General features: G+C 34.3%; 1 protein-coding gene across 2 annotated transcripts in view; it reads left to right on the top strand.

Annotated features, from left to right (window-relative positions):
* RBM41 (RNA binding motif protein 41) overlaps positions 1-12,375 on the top strand; it is a 57,772-nt gene extending 45,397 nt beyond the window's left edge. For both annotated transcript variants that reach the window (XM_016121902.2, XM_016121911.2), the window contains exons 6-7: positions 5,483-5,630; positions 7,248-12,375. In XM_016121902.2, coding sequence (XP_015977388.2) covers positions 5,483-5,630; positions 7,248-7,414 — 315 coding nt within the window. In that variant the 3' untranslated portion in view covers positions 7,415-12,375. The remainder of the gene's footprint in view (positions 1-5,482; positions 5,631-7,247) is intronic.
* The last annotated feature ends 13,626 nt before the right edge of the window (positions 12,376-26,001 follow it).

Below are 26,001 nucleotides of genomic sequence, written 5' to 3'. Positions count from 1 at the left end.
TTTTTCACATGCCTGCTGGCAATTCGTATATCTTTTTTGAAGGAATGTCTATTCAGGTCTTGTACTCATTTATTTCTCTGTATTTTTTATTTTTATTTTTAATTAAGTTTATTGGGGTAATACTGGTTAATATAATTCTATAATTTTCAGGTGTACATTATAATTTGACACCTGTATATTCTATTGTGTGATTACCACCCAAAGTCCAGTTTCTTTCAGCTACCATATATTTGATCCCCTTTACCCACTTCACCTTACCACTACTCCACTATATTTGACTCCTTTTAACCGTCTACCACCGCCCACCTCCCCCACACCTACATTTTCGTAACCACTAGTCTATAGTCCATGTCCATGAGTCTCCGTTTGTCCTGTTCATTTGTTGCTTTTAGGTTATATACCACATATAAGTGATATCATGTTATTTTCAACTTTTTACCCATTTTTTAAATTGGGTTATTTGTTTTTTTGTGGGGGTTGAGTTATAGGATTCCCTTACATATTTTAGATAGTAATCCTTTATCATATATATGATTTGCAAATATATTCACCTATTCCATAGATTTCCTTTTTCCTTTGCTGATTGTTTCCTTTGCTATACAGGATTTTAGTTGATGTATTCTCACTTGTCTAATTTTGCTTTTATTGCTTTGCTTTTGATGTCATATCCAATAAATCATTGCCAAGGTCAGTGTCAAGAAGCTTTTCTCCCATGTTTTCTTCTTGAAGTTTTAGAGTTTCCAGTCTTATTTTTAAATCTTTAATCCATTTTGAGTTGATTTTTGTTTATTGTGTAAGATAGGTGTCCAGTTTCATTCTTTTGCGCTGGATATCCAGTTTTCCCAGCGTCACTTATTGAAGAGACTATCTTTTCCCCATTATGTATTCTTGCCCCTCTTGTTGAAGGTCAATTTACCATAAATGTATGGTTTATTTCTGGGCTGTCTATTCTGTCCCATTGGTCAATGTGTCCCTTTTATGCCAGTACCATACTGTATTGATAACTGTAATTCGAAATCAAGAAATGTGATGCCCACTGATTTGTTCTTCCTCAAGATTGCTTTGTCTATTTGGGGTCTGTTGTGGTTCCATATGAATTTCAAGATTTCATTTTTTGCATAAATTGCCATTGGAACTTTAATAAGAATCGCATTGAATCTGTAGATCATTTTGAGTAGTATGGACATTTTGACAATATTTTGACAATAATTCCAGTCCATAAATACAGAATATCTTTCCATTTGTGTATTTTTCAATTTTTTCATCAGTGTTTTATAGTTTTCTGTGTATAAGTCTTTCAGCTCTCGAATAAATTTATTTCTAAGTATATTCTTTTCGATGCTATTGTAAATGAGATTGTTTTTCTTAAATGTTGATTTTGTATCCTGCAACTTTTTTGAATTTATTAGTTTTAATAGTTTTATTGTGAAATTTTTAGGGATTCTACACATAGGATTATGTCATATACAAACAGATAATTTTACGTCTTCCTTTCTAGTTTGGGTACCTTTATTTTTGTTTTTCTTGTCTAATTGCTCTCTTTAGGACTTCTAGTACTATGTTAAATAAAAGTAAAAAAGTGGGTGGGCATCCTTGCCTTATTCCTGATCTTAAAGGAAAGGAAAAGCTTTACATTTTTTACTCGAGTATGAGGTTAGCTGTGGGCTTTTCATATATGGTGTTTATCATATCGAGGTAATTTTTTTATATTCCTAGTTTGTTGAGTATTTTTATCATAAAAGGATGTTGGATTTGGTCAAATGTATTTTCTATATCTATTGATATGATTGTGTGATTTTTATCCTTCATTCCAGTAGTGTGGTATATCACATTGATTGATTTTCATGTTTTGAATCATCCTTGTGTCCCAAGGATAAATAGCACATGGTCATAAATACCACAATCTTCTTAATGTGCTTTCAAATTCAGTTTACTAGTTTTCTATTGAAGATCTTTGCATCTGTATTTATTGGGTATATTGGCCTATGGTATTTTTTTTCTTGTAATGTCTTTTTCTGCTTGGTTATCAGAGTAATGCTCTCCTCATAAAATTAGTTTGGGAGAGTTCCCTCCTCTTCGATATTTTGGAAGAGTTTGAGAAGGAGTGGTATTAATTCTTCTTTAAATGTTTGGTAAAATTCACCTATGAAGCCATCTGGTCCTGGGGTTTCCTTTGTTGGGAGGTTTTGAATCTCATTACTAGTTATAAATCAGTTCATATGCTCTATTTCTAATGATTTAGTCATAATGTAGGCTGTATGTTTCTAGGAATTTATCATTTTCTTCTAGATTAATGACTGTTGGCATAGAATTGGTCATAGTAGTTTCTTTTTTTAATTAATTATTTTTTATGGTGACATTGGTTAATGAAATCCAATGTTTCAGCTGTACACTTTAACAGTAAGGCATATATATATTTACACTGTGTGTTCATTTCTCATAGATTTCTTTCTGTCACCACATATTTGACCCCTTTTACCCTATCTACTTCCCTCCTCCCCCCTCTCCCTTCCCCCCCTCCCCTCTGGTAACCACTAGTCTATTGTACATGTCCATGAGTCTTTATTTGTTTGTTCTGCTCATTTCTTGCTTTTAGATTTATATCCCACATATACGTGATATCTAATTTTCAACTTTTTCTGTCTGGCTTATTTCACTTAGCATGATTATCTCAAGGTCCATCCATGTTGTTGCAAATGGCAGCATTTCATCTCTTCTTATGGCTGAGTCATATTCCATTGTATATATGTATCCCCGCTTCTTTATCCAGTCATCTCTTATAGGACACTTCAGTTGTTTCCAAGTCCTGGCCACCATGAATAATGCTGCTCTGAACATCGGAGTGCAAATATCATTTCAGATATGGGTTTTCAAGACTTTGGGGTAAATACCCAATAGAGGGGTTGCTGGATCATATGGTAGATCAATTCTTAGTTTTCTGAGGAACCTCCATACCACTTTCCATAGTGGCTGTACCAATCTGCAGTCCCACCAGCAGTGTATGAGGGTTCCTTTTTTTCCACATCCTCTCCAACATTTGTTATTACTGGTCCTATTGATTATAGCTATTCTAACAGGTGTGAAATGGTATCTCATTGTAGTTTTGATTTGCATTTCCCTAATAGCTAGTGATGTTGAACATCTTTTCATATATTTGTTGGCCATTTGTATGTCCTCTAGGGAGAAGTGTCTGTTCAGGTCCTCTGCCCATTTTTTGATTGGATGTTTTTGTTGTTGTTGTTGTTGTTGTTCTTGAGTTGTATGAGTTCTTGGTATATTTTGGATATTAGGCCCTTATAGGAGGTGTTGCTTGCAAATGTATTTTCCCATTCAGATGGTTGTCTCTTTAACTCGTTGATGGTTTCTTTTGCTGAGCAGAGGCTTTTTAGTTTGATGTAGTCCCATGCATTTATTTTTGCTTTTACTTCCCTTGCTATTGAGGTCAAATACATAAAATCATCTTTAAATCCAAGGTCCTTGAGTTTAGTTCCTGCGTTTCCTTCTGTGCATTTTATTGTTTCAGGTTTTATATTTAGGTCCTTAATCCATTTTGAGTTACTCTTGGTGTGCAGAGATAGACAACAGTCTAGTTTCATTCTTTTGCAGGTGGCTTTCCAGTTTTCCCAGCACCATTTATTGAAGAGGCTTTCCTTTCTCCAATGTATGTTTTTGACTTTTTTTGTTGAAAATTATTTGCCCATATAAATATGGGTTTACTTCTGGACTCTCAATTCGGTTCCACTGGTCAGTGTTTCTGTTTTTCTGCCAATACTATGCCTTTTTGATTATTGTTGCTTTGTAGTATAATTTGAAGTCTTATACCACTGTATGTCTTTGACTAGGGTTTTTAATCCATTTGTATGTAATTATTGATAGGGAAGGACTTACTATGGCCATTTATTAGTTGTTTTTTGTCTTGTAGCTCTTTTGCCCTCTTTTTCTCTCTTAACATCTACCTTTGTGTTTCTCAGATTTTTTCGTAGTGATGTCCTTTTTCCTCTCTCATTTTCTTTTGTGTATCTTCTATAGATATTTTCTTTATGGTTACAGTGGGGCTTACGTAAAACATCTTGAGTTATAACAATATTTTTAAGCCAATAAGAACTTAAGTTCATTTACATTTAAGAGCTCATTTTTTTTTATTTTCTTGAATTTTTTTTTTTATGGTGACATTGGTTAATGAAATCCAGTAAGTTTCAGGTGTACAATTTAGCAGTAAGGCATATATGTGTGTGTGTGTGTGTGTGTGTGTATGTGTGTGTATGTGTGTGTGTGTGTGTGTGTGTATATATGGCATTGTATGTTCGCCACATATAGTTAGATTTCTTTCTTCCACCACATATTTGACCTCTTTTATCCCATCTATCTCCCCCTTCCCCCCTCCCTTCTGGTAATCACTGGTCTGTTGCCCACATTCATGAGTTTGTCCTGTTCATTTGTTGCTTCAGGTCTACTTTTAAAAATAGCGTCCCATTCCTAATAGATAGAATGTTATCTCTTATTTCTCTGAGAGGATTTATAATGGCTTTTGAAGTTTTCTCTCCTTGCATGTTCTCTGTTTTCTGTTTGCTTTTATTTCTGTTTGTTTCTCTGTTCTCTGTCTTTCACATTAGACGCTTTCCTCACATGCCTGATAATCATGTTCATTAATTTATGTCCTGATAATCATTGGAAGCTTTGACTACATGAGTGGTCCTTGTTGACTTTGAGCTTCACTTTAAAGTCATTTGATTGATCCATTTGTTGGAGAAACTCCCCATCCCAAATAAGTATTGTTTTTTAAACTTTCCCCTTGGAACTAATCAGATTCTTCAGAGTAAACACTTACAAGCTCTTGCTTGGGAAGGCAAATGGGAAAAAATGTCTAGGGTGTCCTCAGCATTCAGTATGCATCATTTATCTTAATTTCCTTGCTTTCATGAACAGTGTCCACACCTTGAATTTTGTCTGTCATTCCCCATATCCAGTGAATCAACCTCCAGTATTACCTCCAGTATTCACCAGGACTGGGAGTGGCCTTTCCCAGTAGCATATTGTAGGGGAGGATATTTTAAGGTATACTTGGTTTTTAAACAACTTTCAACCTACCCACCTAGTCTTAACCCTGTCCCTTTAGATCCATTTCCAGAAATACCTGAAGCTATCAATTCTTGAACCGTTTTAAGATTCTTAGATATAGATTGATTTGGTTCCTGGTTCCCCACTGCTGATTCAAGATTCAACTTTCTTGAGTATACTCATCCAGTTATTTCCCAGCTTCCAGAATATTGTCGCTCTTGCTCTCTTCCTTCTTCTTCCTAAACCTGTGGCTTTGTTTAAATAAAATAAAAATCCTTACACTTTTTGAGAGTTATCTGGAGGGAGTGAAATTAGATACATGTGTTCAATCCACCATCTTTATTTTTAACTAATTCTAACCACTATAAAATAGTTGCCTTACCTCCCTCATGTGATATTTCTGTTGATCTTTGGTTTATATTAGGTGTTATACCTGAAGAACCTTAGCCCTCGGGTGACAGAAAGAGATCTTGTCTCATTGTTCGCTCGGTTCCAGGAGAAAAAAGGACCTCCAATTCAATTCCGAATGATGACTGGACGAATGAGGGGTCAGGCTTTCATCACCTTTTCCAGTAAGTAGCCTCATCCAAATAATTATCCAGTTGTAGCATTAGCATAAGAGACTACGTATACCCTCTCTAATTTAGATATAGTACTTTGATTTCTCTACAACACATAAGAAGCATGTGTTGAACAAGCAAGGAAGGGAAGAAGGGAAAAGAAGTAAGCAAAATATGTTTTCAATGTTCCTCTATTGTCCCTTCTTTTCTTCCTATCCTCCATTGACTACATGACCACCTTATCACATTGTCCTCAGTTTTCCCCAGTCATGGCACTTTCTTCTCACTTTATCAAAATTTCCTTTCCCTTTGTTCATAGTAATATTTGTAGTCCAAGTTATATTATTTATTAGTATATTGGTATTCTGATCAGAACACTTAAACTTGCCTTATGCCCTATTCCTTTAGGACTGCAAGACGTCAGGCTAATACGCTAATTCATGAGTAATTCATAATTAACTAGTGGATGATGATATATTGTTTGTACCATAATACACGATTTCAGTATCCTAATCCAAAGGGAGTAATCATGTAGGAATTTCAGTTTCTATGACAGATAAGACTATCTTTTGGGGGAGGTTGGGGAGGCGGAAGCTGGGTAGAAGCTGTACCTTTCATTATCCCTAAACTATCATAATTTATAAACAGCCTAGTAATGGATGTATCGGCAAGTGCTTTTACACATGAGCAGTACCAAACTCCACTCTTTTCATACAGTCTTATACCATCTTCTCTATCTTATTGAAGGTTTACAGATCACCTACACTAGTAGTGGTTTCCAGTCTTTTCAAGTGTGAAGACCTTTTATTAAACTTAAAAAATATTTCATGGACCCCTACCTAATATGATCTATTAATTGAAAAATATATAATAAAAAGGCTTTATAAACTAAATACTTTCAAATGGATAGCTGCTTTACTAATCATAATAGCTGCTATCAACATTTGAAAATTTGTAGTATATATATATAAATGTGATAGTAATTAGTTTAGTCTAAAGACATTGCTTGTCTACTCAGGATTTCACAGACGCTGGGCAATAATTGCAATCCTTCCTGATTTCCCACATCAAGACTCTGAGAACCATAAATTGAATACTGCTGCTCTATACTATATACTTTCACACCTCAAGTTTCCATATGCCTACAAGGATTATTAAACTTATTTATCCCATGAGGGCTCCCACAACCACTCTCCCATCAAAAGAAAAAAATAGTAAAATGTCCTTAATACAATGATAATTTCTTTTATTTGTGTTTTCTTATTTTGAAAATGATTTCTTTCTCACAATACCTATAATCTGTTATCTAAGATAGAAAGAAGCTCATGTATTATTAGTTATAGCTTAGCCTTCTTTAGCACACTGTCTATTTTCTTGTTTCTTGACCTATATCTTTGAATTAGGTGGCATTCTCAAACATTCAAGTTTTTCTTATCACTGTTCTTAGCCATTAGTTTAATCTTGCTGAGTTATACAAATTTGAGATTATGGAAAAGATAATAAAATCAAATAACTATGTAGCCTTACAGCCTACATTTACCTCCAAGGCAAAACAACATAAACTAAACTTGGACTAGAATTGAATTATTAAGCCCTGTGTACATTAATGTTTTTTTCTTTCTCTTTTAGATACGGAGATAGCATGGCAAGCATTACATCTAGTAAATGGATATAAACTACATGGGAAAATATTGGTGATAGAATTTGGAAAGAACAAAAAGCAACAGTCCGATCCCCAGGCTGCTTCTCTTATGTCATCTGCTACAGAAAGCACTACAAAAGTCAGTGATAGCTAGAAGACATATACATTGGAGTCCCAGAAGGTCTTTCTTGCATCAGAATCTTGGATCTAGGATTTCTGTGTAGATAGCATTTTGTTTGGAATTGAAGAAGAGAAATTTAACTGAAGGAGAAAAAATATAATTAAGATAATCCCTTTCAGTTTTTGGAAAGAATTGGTAGAGAACATTTTCTATAATCAAACAATATAGAACATACAGTATGCTGAGTCTGAAGGGTAGGATAAAAAGAATTTCATTTTCTCAGGATAAATTACAAAGGATTATTTCCAAGGATTTTTTTAATCTTTATAATTTATCTGGGATATTAAATATTTGTCCCTAGATACAACACCTTTTCTAAGACTGCCTCTTATGTACAGAATTTAAAAACTACTTAAATATTGAAATATTCATTTATTAGAGTCCATTTTTCCCTACTTTTATTCACCTAGTAAATAAATGACCAGCACCCCAGGATGAAAACATCAGCAAATGCTGTTAAATGAGAACTATCAGCAGTAACAGTATGTGGTTTCATAAGTCAGTACACACACATTTAATTAATGCTTCCCCATTAAGTTATTGGTGTCTTCAAAAGTCATATATTTTTCTAATGAAAGCATTTAGATCTATATATTGATGTTTTCATGGTCACTAAGCTAGCTGCCATTGAGTAATAATTGAATTCAAAGCAATAAATATTGAATAAGTATATAATATATTGTTAAGCATATGAATTTTAGATGAGGAACATACTAGCAAAAATTATTATTAAAGGGGGGATAAGAAGAAATTGTTCTCTAGAAGAGAGACAGCCAATCCCAAATCCCCCAGTTGTTTGTTTATAATTGCTAGAGAGTAGATAATATGGTACAGAGGAAGTAGTACAAACTTGAGTTACACCTGTTTGAACATCATAGCCACACTTAACCACTCCATGACCTTGGTAGGTCATTTAATCTGAACCTCAGTTTTCTCATAAATAAAATGAGGATAATAAAACTACTTACCTCATTAAGTTGTGAGGATAAAATAAGATCAAGGCTGAAGAACAGAAAGAAAAAAAGAACGAAAGAAATTGAAGAGTATAAGACCATAAAGTACTCCAACATACTTGTAATGGGAGTACCAGAAAAAGAGAAGAGAAAGAAATGAGCAGAAAAAAAAGTATTTCAAGAAATAATGGCTGTAAACATACCAAATTTGATGAGAAATATTATCTACACATCCAAGAATCTCAACAAACCCCAAGTAGAATTAACAAGAAGAAATCCACAGACATAATAAAACTACAAAAACCCAAAGACAGAGAAAGTCTTGAAAGCAACATGAGAAAAATGAAACATCACATTCAAGGGAACCCCAATAAGATTAACAGCTGACTTCTCATCAGAAAAGATGGAGGTGGCAATGGGATAACATTCAAAGTGCTCAAAGAAAAAAAACAATGTAGAAGCCTACACTCAATAAATCTTTTCAAAAATGAAGATGAAATAAAAGCATTTCTACATGATCAAAAACTAGTAGAATTTGTTGCTGGCAGACCTGACTTACAGGATTAATCCTTATTAAAGGATGCTCTTCAGATGAAAAGCAAGTAACCTCAGACAGTACACATACAAAAACGTAGCATGGGTAAAGGTAATTATGTAATTATAAAAGATAGTCTAAATGCATCTTTTCTTTCTAAATTGATTTAAAAAGCCATTTTATAAAACTATGTATATAGTTGCATTTGGGAGCCTATAACATATAAAACTAATATATTTGCCAATAACAGGACAAAGGAGGTAGATGGAAGCAAAACTGTATTAGACTGAAGAAGTGACTCCAAATGGTAACTCAAATCCACAGGAACATATGAAGAAAACAACAAATATGAAAAAAGGTTAATATTAAAAAGTTATATACCTGCTATTCTCTCAGCTTCTTAAAAAGACAAAATTATATTAAGTAATGTAACAACATGTCGTTGGGTTTATAACATAGAAATTATATATAACAATAGATAAAGAAATGGGGAAAGGAATTAGTTTATATAGGAATAAGGTTTTTATATCATTCGAATTTAGTTAGTATACATCTGAAGCTACTTCAGTTAAGATGTGCATGGTAGGCTTTAGAACAAGCACTAAGGAAATAATTGAACATATATATAGTGGAAATATTATTAAAGAAAGTGTTACATTAGGAAATTTTCAATGTAAAGCAATGTAAAAGGAAGAATGGAGAAACAAAAATAAACCTGAGACCTATAGAAAACAAACAGTAAAATGGCAGTTGTAAACACACCTTTGAGTAATAACAATGAACTTAAATGGATTAAGCAGTGCAATCAAAAGTCAGAGACTGTCAAACCAGAGGGGGAAAAATATATACCTCTATACTACAACAGCAGAATATACATCTTTAAGTGCACATAAAACATCTCCAGGATAGACCATAAAACAAACCTCAGTAAATTTAAGTGGACTCAAACCATGTTTGTTCTCTGACCACATGGAATGAAGGTAGGAATCAGTGACAGAAAGTTGGAAAACTAACAAATATGAATTAGACACTTTTTGATATGACCAATGGGGTCAAAGAAGAAATCACAGGGGAAACTAGGAAATCTTTTGTGATGAATGAAAATGAAGACCGAACAACCCAGACTTATGGGATGCATCTAGAGCAATGCTTAGAAAATTATAAAGTACAAATGTCTGTATTTTATAAAGATCACATATCAATAACCTCAATACCTTAAGACACTGGAAAAACAGGAGCAGACTAAGCCTAGAACAAGCAGAAGGAAGCACATTTTTAAACAAATAGATGACAATAAAAAGTCAAAGGAACCAAAGTTGGTTCTATAAAAATATCAATGACAATGACAAACCTTTTGCTAGATTGACTAGGGGAAAAAAAACTCAAATTATTAGAAACGAAAGAGAAAATGTTACTACCAACCTTATAGAAATAAAAAATTTATGAAGGAACGCTATGAACAACTGTTTGCCAATAAATAAAACACAAACTATTGAAACCAATGGAAAAAATCTAAAAAGACCTATATCAAATAGGTTAATTAGTAATTTTTTTAAATACCCACAAATAAAAGCCTAGGCTCAAATGGCTTTTCAGATAAATTCTAACAAACATTAAAGAAGAATTAATACAAATTCTTACAAACTCTCCCAAAAAGTAAGAGGAGGGAACACTTCTGATATATGCTACAACATGGAAAAGACCTGAAGACATGCTAAATGATATGACGGTGGCAAAAGACTGTACATTATATGATTTCATTTATATGAAGTATCCAAAATTGGCAAATATATAGAGACAGAAAATGAATTACTGGTTGTTTAGGGCTGGGTGTGATAGCGGAAGTGTATTAGGTTTCTTTAGAGGTTGATGAAAATGATTAAATTGTACAACTCAGTAAATATACTACAAATCATGATTGTAAACTTTAAATGGGTAAATTCTGTGGTATGTGAATTATATCTCAAAGTCACACACACACACACACACACACACACACACAATTGAATACAACCCAAATGTCCGTCAATAGGAGAATAGATGAATAAATTAATGGCATATCCATTTGGTGGAACACTACAGCCACCAAAATAATGGAGAATATCAACAAATACATTCTGACCTTTATGGTGTCTAGGGCTTTGTATTAAGTTAAAAAGCAAGAAACATTGTACAGCTGATCTTTAAACAACATGGGTATGAACTATGCAGGCCTACTTATACACAGATTTTTTTTTTCGATAAGTACCTATACTGTTTTCAGTCCATGGTTCAGAGTCTGGGGAAGTAGAGGGCCAACTGTATGCATTAATCTGTGCCAATTTATATAAGGGACTTGAGCATCTGCAGATTTTGTTATCTTCAGGGGTCCCAGAACAATCCCCCGTGGATCCCGAGGGACAACTAAATTTCCAGGGAGTCAGAAGTTATATGTGGATTTCCAACTGCGTGGGGTTCAGTGCCCCTAACCCCCATATTGTTCAAGGGTCAACTGTATAATGTGAATACATTTTTTAAAGCATTCGCATATATATATATGTGGTATATCTGTATATAGATATTTTTGAATAAAATTAGGGAAAAGCTGGGAAATATACATACCAAATTGTAAACCTTTTACAGGTGGGATTGTATAGGTTGAAAGGGGACTTTTGCTTTATTACATTTTTAACTGGTTTGAGGTGATTTTCAGTATTTTTCTTTTAATTAAAAAAATTTTTTTTAATACTCTGTCAATGACGGCTTCCAGAATATATGTCAGGCCTTCTTTTAGGATATCATCTAACTATGCTCAGGACCAACTCCTATTATTTTGTTATACTACTCACTTAAGATTAACTCTCCAATTTTAAATATAGTTTAAGGAATAAGAAGTAAGTTATACTGGTATAACCTCTTGCACGTGTTACCCAGGGACATACCTCTAACCTGGAATTTTCAGAAGGAAATTCTTCCCATTGGGTGGAAAATCTCTTCTGCCCTTTACTAGACCTATGGACCACTAACAATAGAGGAAAATTAAAATGGAGAATGACTCTCAACTGGTGCATAGATAAACTGGTATATCCATACAATGGAATCCTACTCAGCAATAAAAACTATAACGAACTGTGATATATGCAACAACCTGGATGAATCTCAAATGCATTTTGAAAAGTAAAAGACACCAAACTCAAAATACTACTTACTCTTTGATTCCATTTATATGATATTCTGGAAAAGAAAATTATAGGGGCAGAGAACAAATTGGCAGATGTCAGGGGTTAAAAATGGGAGACTGATTACAAAGTGGTAGCACAAGAAATCTGTTTTAATAATGGAAATTTTATGTCTCTTGATTATAGTTAAATGAGTTATGCATTTGTTGAAACTCCTAGAATTGTACAACAAAAGATGAGTTTTACTGTGTGTAAATTTTAAAATAAATACAATTTTAATGGAGGAAAGAAAAAGTCTCTCAAAGTCATTTTGGTAATGTTTGTATTCCATGGGCTTTTGATTACTGTTGAAGACTTAAAGCCACTTGGCCACTATTCCTTATTTTCTGCTGACAGGTCAGCATAAATTGTCAGTTAAAAACATCCTATAAATACATACACACACAAAACTTACCATTAAAAAAATAAACAGAACCAAGAAAAATAACTTGCTACATACAAAGGGATAATTTCCTTAATAACAATGTGTATGTTTTTCTTAATATATGAAAGTCAATAAAAAGATAGGTAAAATTTATAGAAACAAATATAAGTGACTGAGAAACTAAGAAAAATGCTCAGATGAGTAATGCACATTAGGACAATGAGCTCTCTTTAAAAAAAAAAAAACTTTTAAAGTCACAAAAATAGTAAACAAGTTCCCATGTATCCTTCACCCACCTTCCCCTAATGTTAGCATCTTACATAACTAGTACAATTATTGGAACCAGGAAAATACTACAGTAGTGTTAACTAATTTACAGACCTTATTCAATTTTTTCCATTTGTCCCACTAATGTCCCTTTATGATCCAGGATCAAATCCAGGCTCTCACATTGTAATTTATTATCATGTATCCTTATTCCGTTACTATCTGTGACAGTTCTGAGTCTTTGTCTTTGATGACCTTGAAAATTTGGAAGAGTACTGGTCAGATAGATTGTGAAATTCCAAAATTGTTTCTTGCCTGGTGTTTTTCTGTAATTAGACCGAGGTTATCCATTTTTGGTAAAAGTACCCCAGAAGTGATGTGCCCTTTTTAGTACATTATATCAGGAGATAGTTGCTGATATGTCTTAAAATACTAGTGATGTTAACCTTGATTATCACTTGGTTAAGGTAGTATCCATTTTTCACTATGAAGTTAACTTTTTATAATTAATAAATATCTTGTAGGAAGATACCTTGAGACTATTCAAATATTCTGTTTCTCATACTTTATGAATTTTAGCATTCATCAGTGGTTCTTAGTGGTGACAATTACTACTGTGGTATTTACCTAGTGATGGTTTTCTATTTTATTCCTTCTATATTTATTAACTGAAATTCTATCAGGAAGATGACACATCTCCCCCATTTATGTACTCATTTATTTATATCAGCATGAACTAATGTGTTTAGTTTATTCTATGACTTACAACCTAATACCCTCTTATTTTGTTGCTCAGATTGTTTCAGTTTTGGCCATTGGGAGCTTCTCTGTCATTTTGATATGTTTCCATTTTTTGACTACTTATTTCCTGACACCACAAGGTGTTCCAGGATCATCCTGTATTTTCCCTACCCAGTGCTAAAATCAACCATTCTACTGGGAGCCCTAGATTCTTTTATTGGAAAAATATTTAGAAACCAAGATCTGGACACTAGGTGTTATCTTTTTATAAGCTGTCATAATGTTACATATAAAGATTGATAACACCAAACATTTCCAAGGGTGTGGAGAATAGACACTCGTGTACTTTGGATGAGAGTATAAATATAACCTTTTGGGGGGGACAATTTGGCAATATCTATTAAAAATTGTGAAGATCTAGAAAATCTACTTCCAGAAATCTATGGAAAAACTTATGCATAGCCCTAACAAATATGTACAGGAATATTTATTGCAGCATTATAATAGCAAAAACCCGGAAACAAAGGTTCATCAATAGAGAGTGATTAAGTAATTAAATTGTGGTACAACCATAAAATATAATAGGTTTATATTAAAAGAAATGGACAGATATAGATAACTGATGTGGACCTTGCTTCATATTTCATTGAGAAAATAAAAGCAATCAGATGAGAACTTCTGCATCTTTTTATCACCAAATCTACTATCTATTCACATTTATGCCTACATTCTCCCTTCATTTACTGTATACATAGTGAGTGGTTAAGGGTATGGGATCTAATGCAATACTCCCAGTGTATCCTGACTCTACCATTTACTAGCTATGTGACCTTGAGTAAGTTATTTAAACTCGCTATGCCTTAGTTTGTTTTTTTTTTCCATTTTTTAAGTGAATGAGGGCAATAGTAGTATCTACCTTATGAGGTTGTTGTGAGGATTAAATGAATACATGTAAAGTGTTTTGAATATTACTTGGTACATAGTAAGAACTCAATAAATGCTAGATTATCATTATAATGAAAAACCAAAGTAGTGCTTGATGAAAAGGCTGCTGAGTTTCAGTAAGAGTGTTATGGCATTTACTTGCCTACCATCCCCCTAATCAACAGCTCAGTGATAGCCATTGAATGACGAGCTTACTGGTGTCAAAGGGGGCGATGCAGACCTCATTCCAAAGAGTTACAATTCTGTGTTTGACCTGCCTGGTGCCTCTCTGAGGGATCAGCTCAGGGACTTACTTGCCTTTGTTTTGCCCTACCACCCCAACCTCAAGACTAACCTGGCCTCCTGGGCAGTGATTTTTTTCCCCAATTTTTTTTTATTGTGGTAAAGTACACATAACAAAATTTGCCATATTAATCATTTTAAGTGTATAGTTAAATGGTATTAAGTACGTTCATATTGTGGGACCATCACTACCATCCATGGTCAGAATTCTTCATCTTGCAAAACTGAGACTCTATAAACAATAATTCTCCAATTCTCCTTCCATCCAATCCATAGAAATCACAATCACCATTCTACTTTCCAACTATATGAATCTGACTACCCTAAAGACCTCATATAAGTGGTCATATAATCATATAGCATATGACTTTTGTGACTGGCTTATTTAGGATAATGTTCTCAGGCCTCATTCTGTTGTAGCATATGTCAGAATTCCCTTCCTTTTTAAAGGCTGAATAATATTCCACTGTGTATATATACCACATTATGTTTATTCTGTCAATGGATGTATAACATATGTAGAAGTGAAAAATATATCACCAAGGATGGGATCAGATAAATGATGCTTTACTGCTTCAAAATTTGCATTTATCATGGTGTAGTAAAGCGCTAATTTAAGATAGACTAATAAATTAAGGATGTATGATGTAACCTCCAACTCTCTGGAGGATTTCTCGATCTTATCACTACTGACTTTGGGGAATTAATAACTCTCGTTGTGGGGGTTTCTCTTGTGTATTGCAAGAGGTTTAACAATATCCTTGGCCTCTATCCATTAGATGCCACTAACACTCCCCTCCCCAAAAATAGACCCAGACATTGCCAAATGTCCCCTGTGTACCACGATCACATCTAGTTGAGAACTACTGCCCTAGAATAACTAGTAAAAACATTAGAAAATGGTATAAACAAAATGCTAATCGAAGACTCAAAGTGGAGCAATGATCATAAGAAACTTGGTTAATCCAAAGTAAGGAAGGAAAAGAACAGAAACAATGGACAAATGAGAAAAATAGAAGACAATAGCAAGACAATAGGCTTAAATGTAACTATATCATTGATATGAATGAACTAAATGTCATTTACAAGAGATGTTTTACATATAAGTGTATAGATAAATCAAAAGTAAAAGGATAGAATATATACCATGCAAACACTAAAAATAACAAAGTTTTCATGGTTGTATTAATGTTGGACAAAGTAGTTTTTAAAACAAGAATTTCTATGGGTGATAAAGAGGCACATTTCATAATGATAAAAGGGTCAATTCAAAAGGAAGACAGTAGTCCTCATACTATGAGGATGATACTATTCTTATTTTTACAGAGGAGGAGTCTAAGTCACAGAAACATGGGACCTACACAGATAGTAAATAATGTATCTAGAACAAGCTTATGCTTTTAAACACTATAATGTATTTTTTGGCAAAACAAAAAAAAATTCTCTTCATGATTGAAATTAAATGATTGCAGTACCTGAGAAACAACACTGCTTTTCTATATTCCTTTAGTAAAGCAGGGTGATTTCCCCACAAAGGCATTAATTACTGAAATTTAAACTTGAACCAGAATGAGGCCTTCTTATGTTATTTCAGTTGTGAAGGTAACAGAAAAACAGTCTCTGATACCATACCCTAAGTGCAAAGGTGCATTCAGCACAGCTGTGATCTGGGAGCCTCTCAGAACATTTTAAGCTACTTCCAAGAATCAAGTAAAAATCATCCTTTTTTAGATTGCTGTAAAATAAAGTGGAAACATTTTTTTCCATTACTACTTAAACTGCTTTAACAAAGCAAGTCCTATATTCCTAAGGGGGAGTATAGAAAGGATATTAGTGAAATTTAATTTTGTCAGAAAAGTAAATAAAGAAATTTCCAGTAAGTCATATTTATCTTTTCTCTGGGAAATAACATTTTCAGTGTCCAACTCTCCCAAAAAGGGCTCTGGACCGTTTGGGAAACCATTAATCTGCAGGGATCCATTTGGCCCTTGAAATATTTTTTTTTTTTACTTTTAAAAATATGTTATTAGTTATTTTCTTATAAAACTAATACATATTGGAAAGGGAAAATAGTAAATTGGAATGTGGAGAACCTTGAGAAACGCCACTTAACCAGACAATAAAGGTTAACATCGGCAGTGCTAAGTCATGTTGATATCATGTACTCCCAATGTGATACAAAAAGAACACATCGCTTCTGTGGTATTTTCATTTTTAACAAAACTCATAACCCTAGTTCAATCATGATTAAAATATAAGATAAAAAAATTGGGGATCTTCTACAAAATACCTGAGCAGTATTCCTCAAAACTGTCAAGATCATTAACCACAAAGAAAGAAATTATCACAGACCAGGGCACATTAAGGAGATATAACAACTTAATGCAATGTGCTATACTGCATCAGATCCTGGCAATGAAAAATGGAATTAATGGGGAAACTGGTAAAAATATGATTACAGTCTGGAAATCAGTTTAAAAAGTACCACGTTGACTTCTTAGTTTTGACAAATATGTCATGGTAATATAAGATGATAACATTAGGGTAAACTGAAACTATGTACTATCTTTACAACTTCTCTCTGTAAATCTAAAATTATTCCAAAATAAGCTTATTTAAAACTGTAATGCATCTTTGGAAACATGGTGGAGTAAGAGACATCCCCAGATCTCTCCCCTTGAAATAACAATAAGCTGAACATCTAAAACTCAACAAAAGACACCCAAACTGCATACCAGCACATCTGAGCATGGGATCTGCGCATAAGAGCTACCACAGTCAGAAAACCCGGGTGTCAGGTAGTGGACTGGGAGAAGTAAAGAGGCTACTTCTTTCAGCTGACAGAGCTGCCTGTATGAGAAGCTGGAGGGGAGAAAGGGCAGTGATTTCCCTAAACAAATCTGTCTGGGAGAGCTGCGAGCTCCACGTGGCCAGTGGCAGGGCGCAGTCATCAGGGCAGAAAGCAGAGAAGCGAGACCGGACTGCAGAGGAACAACAGCTGATTTTTGCCAGCCATGGTTGCAAAACCGAGGCTGAGCCACAGCCCCAAATCCTCAACCCAGAGGGCCTCTCCCTCCGTATCCTCAGAGACCAACCACCAAGGAGCCTCAGCGGAATCTGAGAAAACGCTGCCTAGACTGTCACTGCTGACACTGACAGGGACTGAAACTGAGGGTAGTGAGTGTGATTAAATATCTATAAGAAACTTTAAAAAGTGTTATTAAGACTTTATAAATAGCAGTGATCCAAGAGGCTTAGATACCACCTACTAGAGACCAAAAGAAAAGCACCTTCTTTGCAACAGGCTAAAGAGAGACCTTTATCTAATAAACCTTTTTTTCTGGAGAAAACAGTAGAATACACTTCAATTAATGCCCAGGTGGAGAAATAGTCCATTAAACACCACGAACCACCAAGGTGACAAGGCATCTCAGAAAGAAAGAGACAAATCTCCAGAAAATAAGCTTACAGACATAAAAATATGTGACTTAAATGACAGAGAATTCAGGATGGTACTTCTGAAAAAAACTCAGTGAGATCCGAAACAACTCAAATCAACAATTTCAGGAACTGAAAAAAAACAACTAATGAGCAGAGCAAGAAAAGTGAAACCTTCAAAAGGAACCAAATAGAACTTCTGGAGATGAACACACTGCAAGAGTTGGAAAATGAAATAGCGAGCTTGGGAAATAGAGTCAATCAAATGGAGGAAAGGATCAGTGATATCAAAGACAGAAATCCAGAAATGAATCAGAAGGAAGAAGAGAGAAACCGAAGAACGAAAAATAATGAAAGAGAAATACAAGAACTAGCTGATACCATCAGGAGAGGAAACATAAGAATAATGGACATTATCGAGGGCGAAGAAAAGGAACAAGGATTAGAAAGAATTTTCAGATACATAGTTGACGAGAAGTTCCCAAATCTAAGGAATGAGCTGGAGCTTGGAATTTAAGAGGTCAACAGAACGCCCAATTATTTCAATCCAAAAAGGCCTCCATGAAGATACGTTGTATTAAAATTATCAAAAAATCAATGACAAAGACAGAATTCTCAGGGTAGCCAGGGAGAAAAAAACATGTAACTTATAAAGGTAAACCCATTAGATTATCCTCAGACTTCACAGTGCAAACCTTACCAACCAGAAAGGAATGGAATCAAATATTTAAACTATTATGTGAAAGGAACTACCAGCCAAGAATAATGTATCCAGCTAAGTTCTGCTTCAGATATGGAGGAAAAATTAAGACTTTTCCAGACATACAAAAACTAAGGGAATTCTCCGCTGCATGGTCTGCACTACAGGAAATACTGAAAGGGGTCAGTTCGCCTAAAACAAAATGACAAAATTAAAAAAAGAAACATAATAAGGAGTAAAGTGACTATTGGGCAAATAGAAGCAGGGGACTGCAACCCTTACTAAGAACAGGGCATTTTAAGCTTAAACAATAAGAAAATTGTTATAACAAGATAGTAATGAATGTTTGGCATACACAGGGACAAATTGAGATAACTGACTGAAAACAGGGGTGATTCAAAGATCAAAATTCACAAAGAGAAATGGAGATAAGGCCCAAAATGGATGACTGATATATACACACACACACATACACACACACACATATACATATATGTGTATATATGTGTATGTATATATATATGTGTATGTATGTATATATATACACACACATACACACACACATATATATATAAAGGATAGTTTTATATATATATATATATATAAAGATAGTTATATATATATAACTATCCATTACATATTTGTAATGGTAACCACATCCCAAAGATTCAGAACCGAAGTATATAACATAAAACAAGAAGGACCAGAGGGAAAACCTGAAAAAGTCAATCAAAATAAAGAAAACAGAAACACAAGGACAAGGAAGCAATAGAAACACTGAGCTACCAGAAAACAAAAGATAAAATGGCTATAAGAAGACCTCATATTTCAATAATCACTCTAAATGTAAGTGGACTGAACTCATCAATGAAACTGCACAGAGTTGCAGAATGGATCAAAAAACAAAATCCAAAAATATGCTGCCTCCAGGTAACACGTCTCAGCTCTGAAGACAAATATAGACTCAAAGTGAAAGGGTGGAAAACGATATTTCAAGCAAATGATATTCGGAAAAAAGTGGGAGTAGTGGTACTAATATCAGACAAAATAGACTTCCAAATAAAAAGTAAGGAAAGATATTGAAGGACACTTCATAATGACACAGGGAATCATGCATCAAGAAGACATAACACTTATTAATATCTATGCTCCCAATTAGAGAACCTCAAAATACTTAAAGCAATTACTAGCAGAACTAAAGGAAGAAACAGACCAAAACCCTATCATAGTAAGGGACCTAAATACCCCATTGTCAGATATGGACAGTTCATTCAAACAGAAAATCAATAAGGAAATAACATCCTTAAATGACACATTAGACCAACTGGACATAATTGACATTTATGGAGCCTTCCATCAACTGCTTATGCATTTATCTCTAGTTCACTTGTAACATTTTCAAGAATCGACCACATACTGGGAAACAGAGATAGCCTCAAAAAATATAAGAGGGTCGAAATTATACCAGCCATATTCTTTGATCATAATGCTTTGAAACTAGAGATCAACTGCAGAAGGAAATCAGGAAGAACCACAAATACATGGAGATTAAACAACATGCTATTGAAGAATAACTGGGTCAGAGAAGAAATAAAAAGAAATCAAGAGATGCACAGAAATGAATGATAGTGATAGGACAACATATCAAAACTTTGGGACACAGCAAAAGCAGTCATAAGAGGAAAGTTCATATCATTACAGTCCTATCTCCAAAAAGAAGAACGAGCCTAAATAAACAACCTAACACTTCATCTTAAAAACTAGAAAAGAAAGAACAAATAGAGCCTAAAGTCACCCGGAGGGAAAAAAAAAACAATCAAAATTAGAGTGGAAATAAAAGAAATTGAAAACAAAACAACAACAACGAAACAATAAAAAATAAAAGTAACAAAGAGCTAGTTCTTTGAGAAGGTTAGTAACAAACCCCTGGCTAGGCTCACTAAAGAGAAAAGACAAAAGATACAAATAAACAAAATCAGGGATGAAATAGGGGAAATTATTACTGATATATCAGAAATACAAAGGATCATACAAGAATACTATGAAAAAGTACATAACACCAAATTTAATAACCTACAAGAAATGGACCAGTACTTAGAAAAATACAATCTTCCTAGATTGAATCAAGAAGAACTGGAAAATCTAAATAGACCCATCAGCAGTATGGAAATTGAAACAATCATCAAAAACCCATCAAAATGTAAAAAGTCCAGGACCGGATGGCCTCATCAACGAATTCTACCAAACATTCAAAGAATATTTAATACCTATTCTACTCAAATTCTTCCAAAAAATCAAAAAGGAGGCAATACTTCCCAACTCATTTGATAAGGCCGATATTACCCTGATAACAAATCCTGATAAAGATAACACAAAAAAAGAAAACTACAGACCAATATCTCTCATGAACACAGATGCAAAAATCCTAAATAAGATACTAGCGAACCGAATACAGCAACATATTCAAAAGATTTCACACCACAATCAAGTGGGCTTCATTCCAGGGGCACATGAATGGTTCGACATATGCAAATCGATTAATGTGATACACCACAAAAACAAATTAAAAAATAAGAATCATATGATCATATCAATAGATGTAGAAAAAGCCTTTGACAAGACACGCCACTCATTTTTGATCAAAATCAGTATAGAAGGAAAGTAACTCAACATAATAAAAGCCATGTATGACAAACTCTCAGGGAACATTATACTTGCTGATAAAAAAATAGAAACCTCCAAGATCAGGAACGAGGCAAAGCTGTCCACTATCGCCACTATTAATCGATATAACATTGCAGATCCTAGTGAGTGCAATTAGACAAGAGAAAGATATAAAAGACATCTTAATAGGAAACGAAGAAGTCAAACTGTCACTATTTGTAGATGACATGAATCTCTATATAGAAAACCCCGAAGACTTCACAAGAACACTACTAGAAACAATAAGTAAATACAGTAAAGTCTCTGGATACAAAATCAATGTTCAAATATCCATAACGTTTCTATACCCTAATAACAAAGTGTCAGAAAAAGAAATGGGAAAAATAATTCCTTTTTTAATTACAACAAAAAGAATAAACTACCTAGGAATAAATTTAATGAAACTTGTGAAGGACCTATATAATGAAAACTATAAGACCTTATTAAAAGAAAGAGAAGAAGATACAAAGAAATAGAAAGATATTCTGTATTCTTGGATTGGAAGAATCAAAATCATTAAAATGACCACATTACCTAAAGCATTATACAGATTTATTGCAATCCCCATCAATTGGAACAAAAAATCATCAGATTTTGTATGGAAGCACAAAAGACCCCAAATAGCCAAAGCCATCTGAGAAAAAAAAGAACAAGGTTAGAGACATCACACTGCCCAACTTCAAATTATACTACAAAGCAACAGTAACCCAAACAGTGTGGTATTGGCAGCAAAACAGATACATGGATCAGTGGAACAGAATTGGGAGTCCAGAAGTAAACTCATATTTATATGGGCAAATAATTTTTGACAAAAAGGCCAAAAACATACAGTGGGGAATGAAAAGCCTCTTCAATAAATGATGCTGCGAAAACTGGAAAGCCATCTGCAAAAGAATGAAACTAGACTGTTGTCTATCACCACACACCAAAAGTAACTCAGCATGGATTAAGGACCTGAACATAAGATCTGAAACAATAAAATGCACAGAAGAAAACATAGGAACTAAACTCAAGGACCTCGACTTAAAGAGGATTTTATGAATTTGACCTCGAAAGCAAAAGAAGTAAAAGCTAAAATAAATGAATAGTACTACATCAAACTAAAAAGCTTCTGCTCAGCAAAAGAAATTGTCAACAAGGTAAACAGAGAATCATCTGAATGAGAAAATAGATTTGTAAGCAACACCTGCAATAAGGGCCTAATAGCCAAAATATACAAAGAACTCATACAACTCAATAACAAAAAAACAAATGATCTAATCAAAAAGTGGGCAGAGGGTGCTTCTCCCTAGAGGACATACAAATGGCCAACAAATATATGAAAAGATGCTCAACATTGCTAGCTATTAAGGAAATGCAAATCAAAACCATAAAGAGATAGCATCTCACACCTGTCAGAATGGCTATAGTCAACAGAGCAAGCAATAAGAAATGTTGGAGAGGATGCAGAGAAAAAGGAAACCTCATACATTGCTGGTGGGACTGAAAATTGGTACAGCCACTATGGAAAACAGTATGTAGTTTCCTCAGAAAACTAAGAATTGACCTAGTATGTGATCCAGCAATCCCTCTCCTGGGTATTTACCCCAAAGCCTTGAAAACCCATATCCGAAAAGATATTTGCACACGAATGCCCATAGCAGCATTATTCATGGTGGCCAGGACATGGAAGCAACCAAAGTGTCCTACGATAGATGATTGGATAATGAAACTGTGGTACAAATATACAATGGAATATTACTCAGCCAAAAGAAGAGATAAAATACTGCGATTTGTGACAACATGGATGGACCTTGAGATAATCATGCTAAGCGAAATAAGCCAGACAGAAAAAAGTTGAAAATCAGATGATATCACTTGTATGTTGAATATAAACCTAAAAGCAACAAATGAGCAGGACAAACAAACAGAGACTCATGGATATGAACTATAGACTAGTGGTTACCAGAGGACTATAGACTATTGATTACTAGTAGGGTAGGGGAGGAGCAGGGAGGTAGACAGGATAAAGGGGTTCGAATATAGGGTTTAGGGGGAGGGTGAAGTGAGTAAGGGGAATCAAATATATGGTAGCCGAAGGAAACTGGGCTTTGGGTGGTAAACACACAATAGAGTATACAGATGTTAAATTATAATGTACACTTGAAAAATATATGATTGTATTAACCAATGTTACCCCAATAAACTTAATAAAAATAAAAATAAATTTTAAAAAATAAAAAAATAAAAAATTCAATGCATGATTCAGATGGAAAGGAACAAAAGAAATGAAAGAAAGAATGCAGAAGGGAAACAAAGAAATGGAAAGATGGAAGAGACGGAGGGAAGGAAGGAAAGAAAGAAGGAAGGGCAAAAAGTAAATTTTAAAAATTTTCCTGAGGTAAACTTTTATTAAAAAGTTTTTTCGTGTGTATAATTCCAGACTTTTCTTCTATATATCTAGGCATATTCAAATGTATATGATACTTTGTTTTTACCGAGAAAGGATACTATTATGCATGGCTTATAACTTGATTTTTCACTTAATATATAACAGCTATATTTCCACTAATCCACACATTCATTCGGTCAGCAAATATAACTGAGAAATTTTCAGGAAGGAATAGTATATGAATATGGCCTTACTAGCATTTCCTGAAGGTATTATTTTGCAAGTCATGAGAGGTATTAGAAAAAAAGAGGGAGGAAATGGAGTACAAGCAAGTGATTTTTAAGGCTACTCTCTAAGACTCTAAATGTCTTAAAAGAATAAATTTTTGCCTAGAAAGGGAGTGGCAGGTATCATTTGACATGCTGATTCCTCAGGTATGAAGACACTTCTACAGCCCAAAGCCTAGTCATTTCACATGAAAAATTAGACCTGTTAGGGACAGTTGGTGGGAAAAACAATTGAATCTCTCATGGATCATGAAAGATAAAGAACTGAGGATGTTTTCAGAGAGCCCTATACCAGTACCAAGGGAAGAAGCACATAAACTCTGACTGGGACATGCTACTGAGGTACAGCAAGACTGGCATACGTCAGATATAGAAATGAGAAGGAAGAGGATCAAAAACCTAAAATTATTCATATTCTCCAGGGAAAGTAAAGCCTCAGAAAGACTAAATATTAGAAGACTCATGAGCTGACATTTGGAAGTGTTGAAAGCCACAGGGATGTGCAAAATACAGCTGCACCATCACCTCCCCTGCTTAACTGCTTATCCCTTTCTGCAGTTTCAGTTACCTGTAGTCAACCACAGTCTGAAAATATAAAATGTAAAATTCCAAAAATAAACAATAAGTTTTCAATTGTGCACCATTCTGAGTATCATGATGAAAGCTCATGCCATTTGGCTCCATCCTGCCCAGGATGTGAATCATCTTTTTGTCCAGCATGTCCACACCATATATGCTACTGGCCTATTAGTCACTTAGTAGCTGGCTGGGTTATCAGATCAACTGCTGCAGAATCAACAGTGCTTGTATTCAAGTGAACCCTTATTTTACTTAATAATGGCCCCAAAGCTCAAGAGTAGTGATGCTGACAATTCGGATATGCTAAAGAGAAGCAGTAAAGTCTTTCCTTTAAGTGAAAAGGTATGTTATATATAGGAAAAATCATAATATATCTATATAAGTTTGATACTATCTGCAGTTTCAGGCATCCTATAGGGGCGTTGGAATGTATTTCCCTCATATAAAGGTGAGGGACCATTGTACACTCCTTCCTACTTAGAGTATGGGGGAAAATGGTACCTGCTTAGAGTTTAAGGCTGGAGATACCATTGAAAGACCATCAAAAATGGGAGCAATTGAAAAGAAATATTAGACTCACTCACCTCAAACTGGTGAAAGCAGGGACTATTCTGAAAGGGACACAGCTAAAGCTCTAGTTTTCCACATAAGGACAGATTTTTTTTTGCTCCCTCCCATGGTGCCATGGTGTACATGATATGGAAAGGAAAGAAGGAAAATGTTAAAGTCCCAAGTCAGTAAAAAGAAGAAACGTAGAGCAACTGAGGTGACTATAAAGATTAGTGTTAATAATGAAAAGCCCAGTGAAAAAGAAAGTGTGTAGTCTCTTATAATTCTTCAAAGGAAAAAAAAAAAAACCACTGGCTAAAGGGGTACCATAGAAGCTACAAAACAAGTTAGCCTGTTAAAACTTTGATAGCTATGAAGGGATGTGTTCATGTAAAAAGACCATGACCATGAAATCTCCTCTGTATTTTTCTTAACTGTAGTGGACATTAGCTGTTTTTAGCCACCTAGCATTCATTACCCTATCCTTTTGCTAACACTATCCTGATATTCATTCAGGTAGCCATTTCTTCTTTCTTAACAAAAACCATGTACTTTAGGGGAAAATGATTTCACTCCCAAATTCACATCTACATCCTAATTTACTTAAGCCAGTGTGATCTAAAAAGAC

This window comes from Rousettus aegyptiacus, unplaced genomic scaffold (assembly GCF_014176215.1).
Source record: "Rousettus aegyptiacus isolate mRouAeg1 unplaced genomic scaffold, mRouAeg1.p scaffold_m13_p_9, whole genome shotgun sequence".
Taxonomy (NCBI): Eukaryota; Metazoa; Chordata; class Mammalia; order Chiroptera; family Pteropodidae; genus Rousettus; species Rousettus aegyptiacus.
The sequence above is the reverse complement of the archived record's forward strand: the minus strand, read 5'-3'. Positions and strand labels throughout refer to the sequence as shown.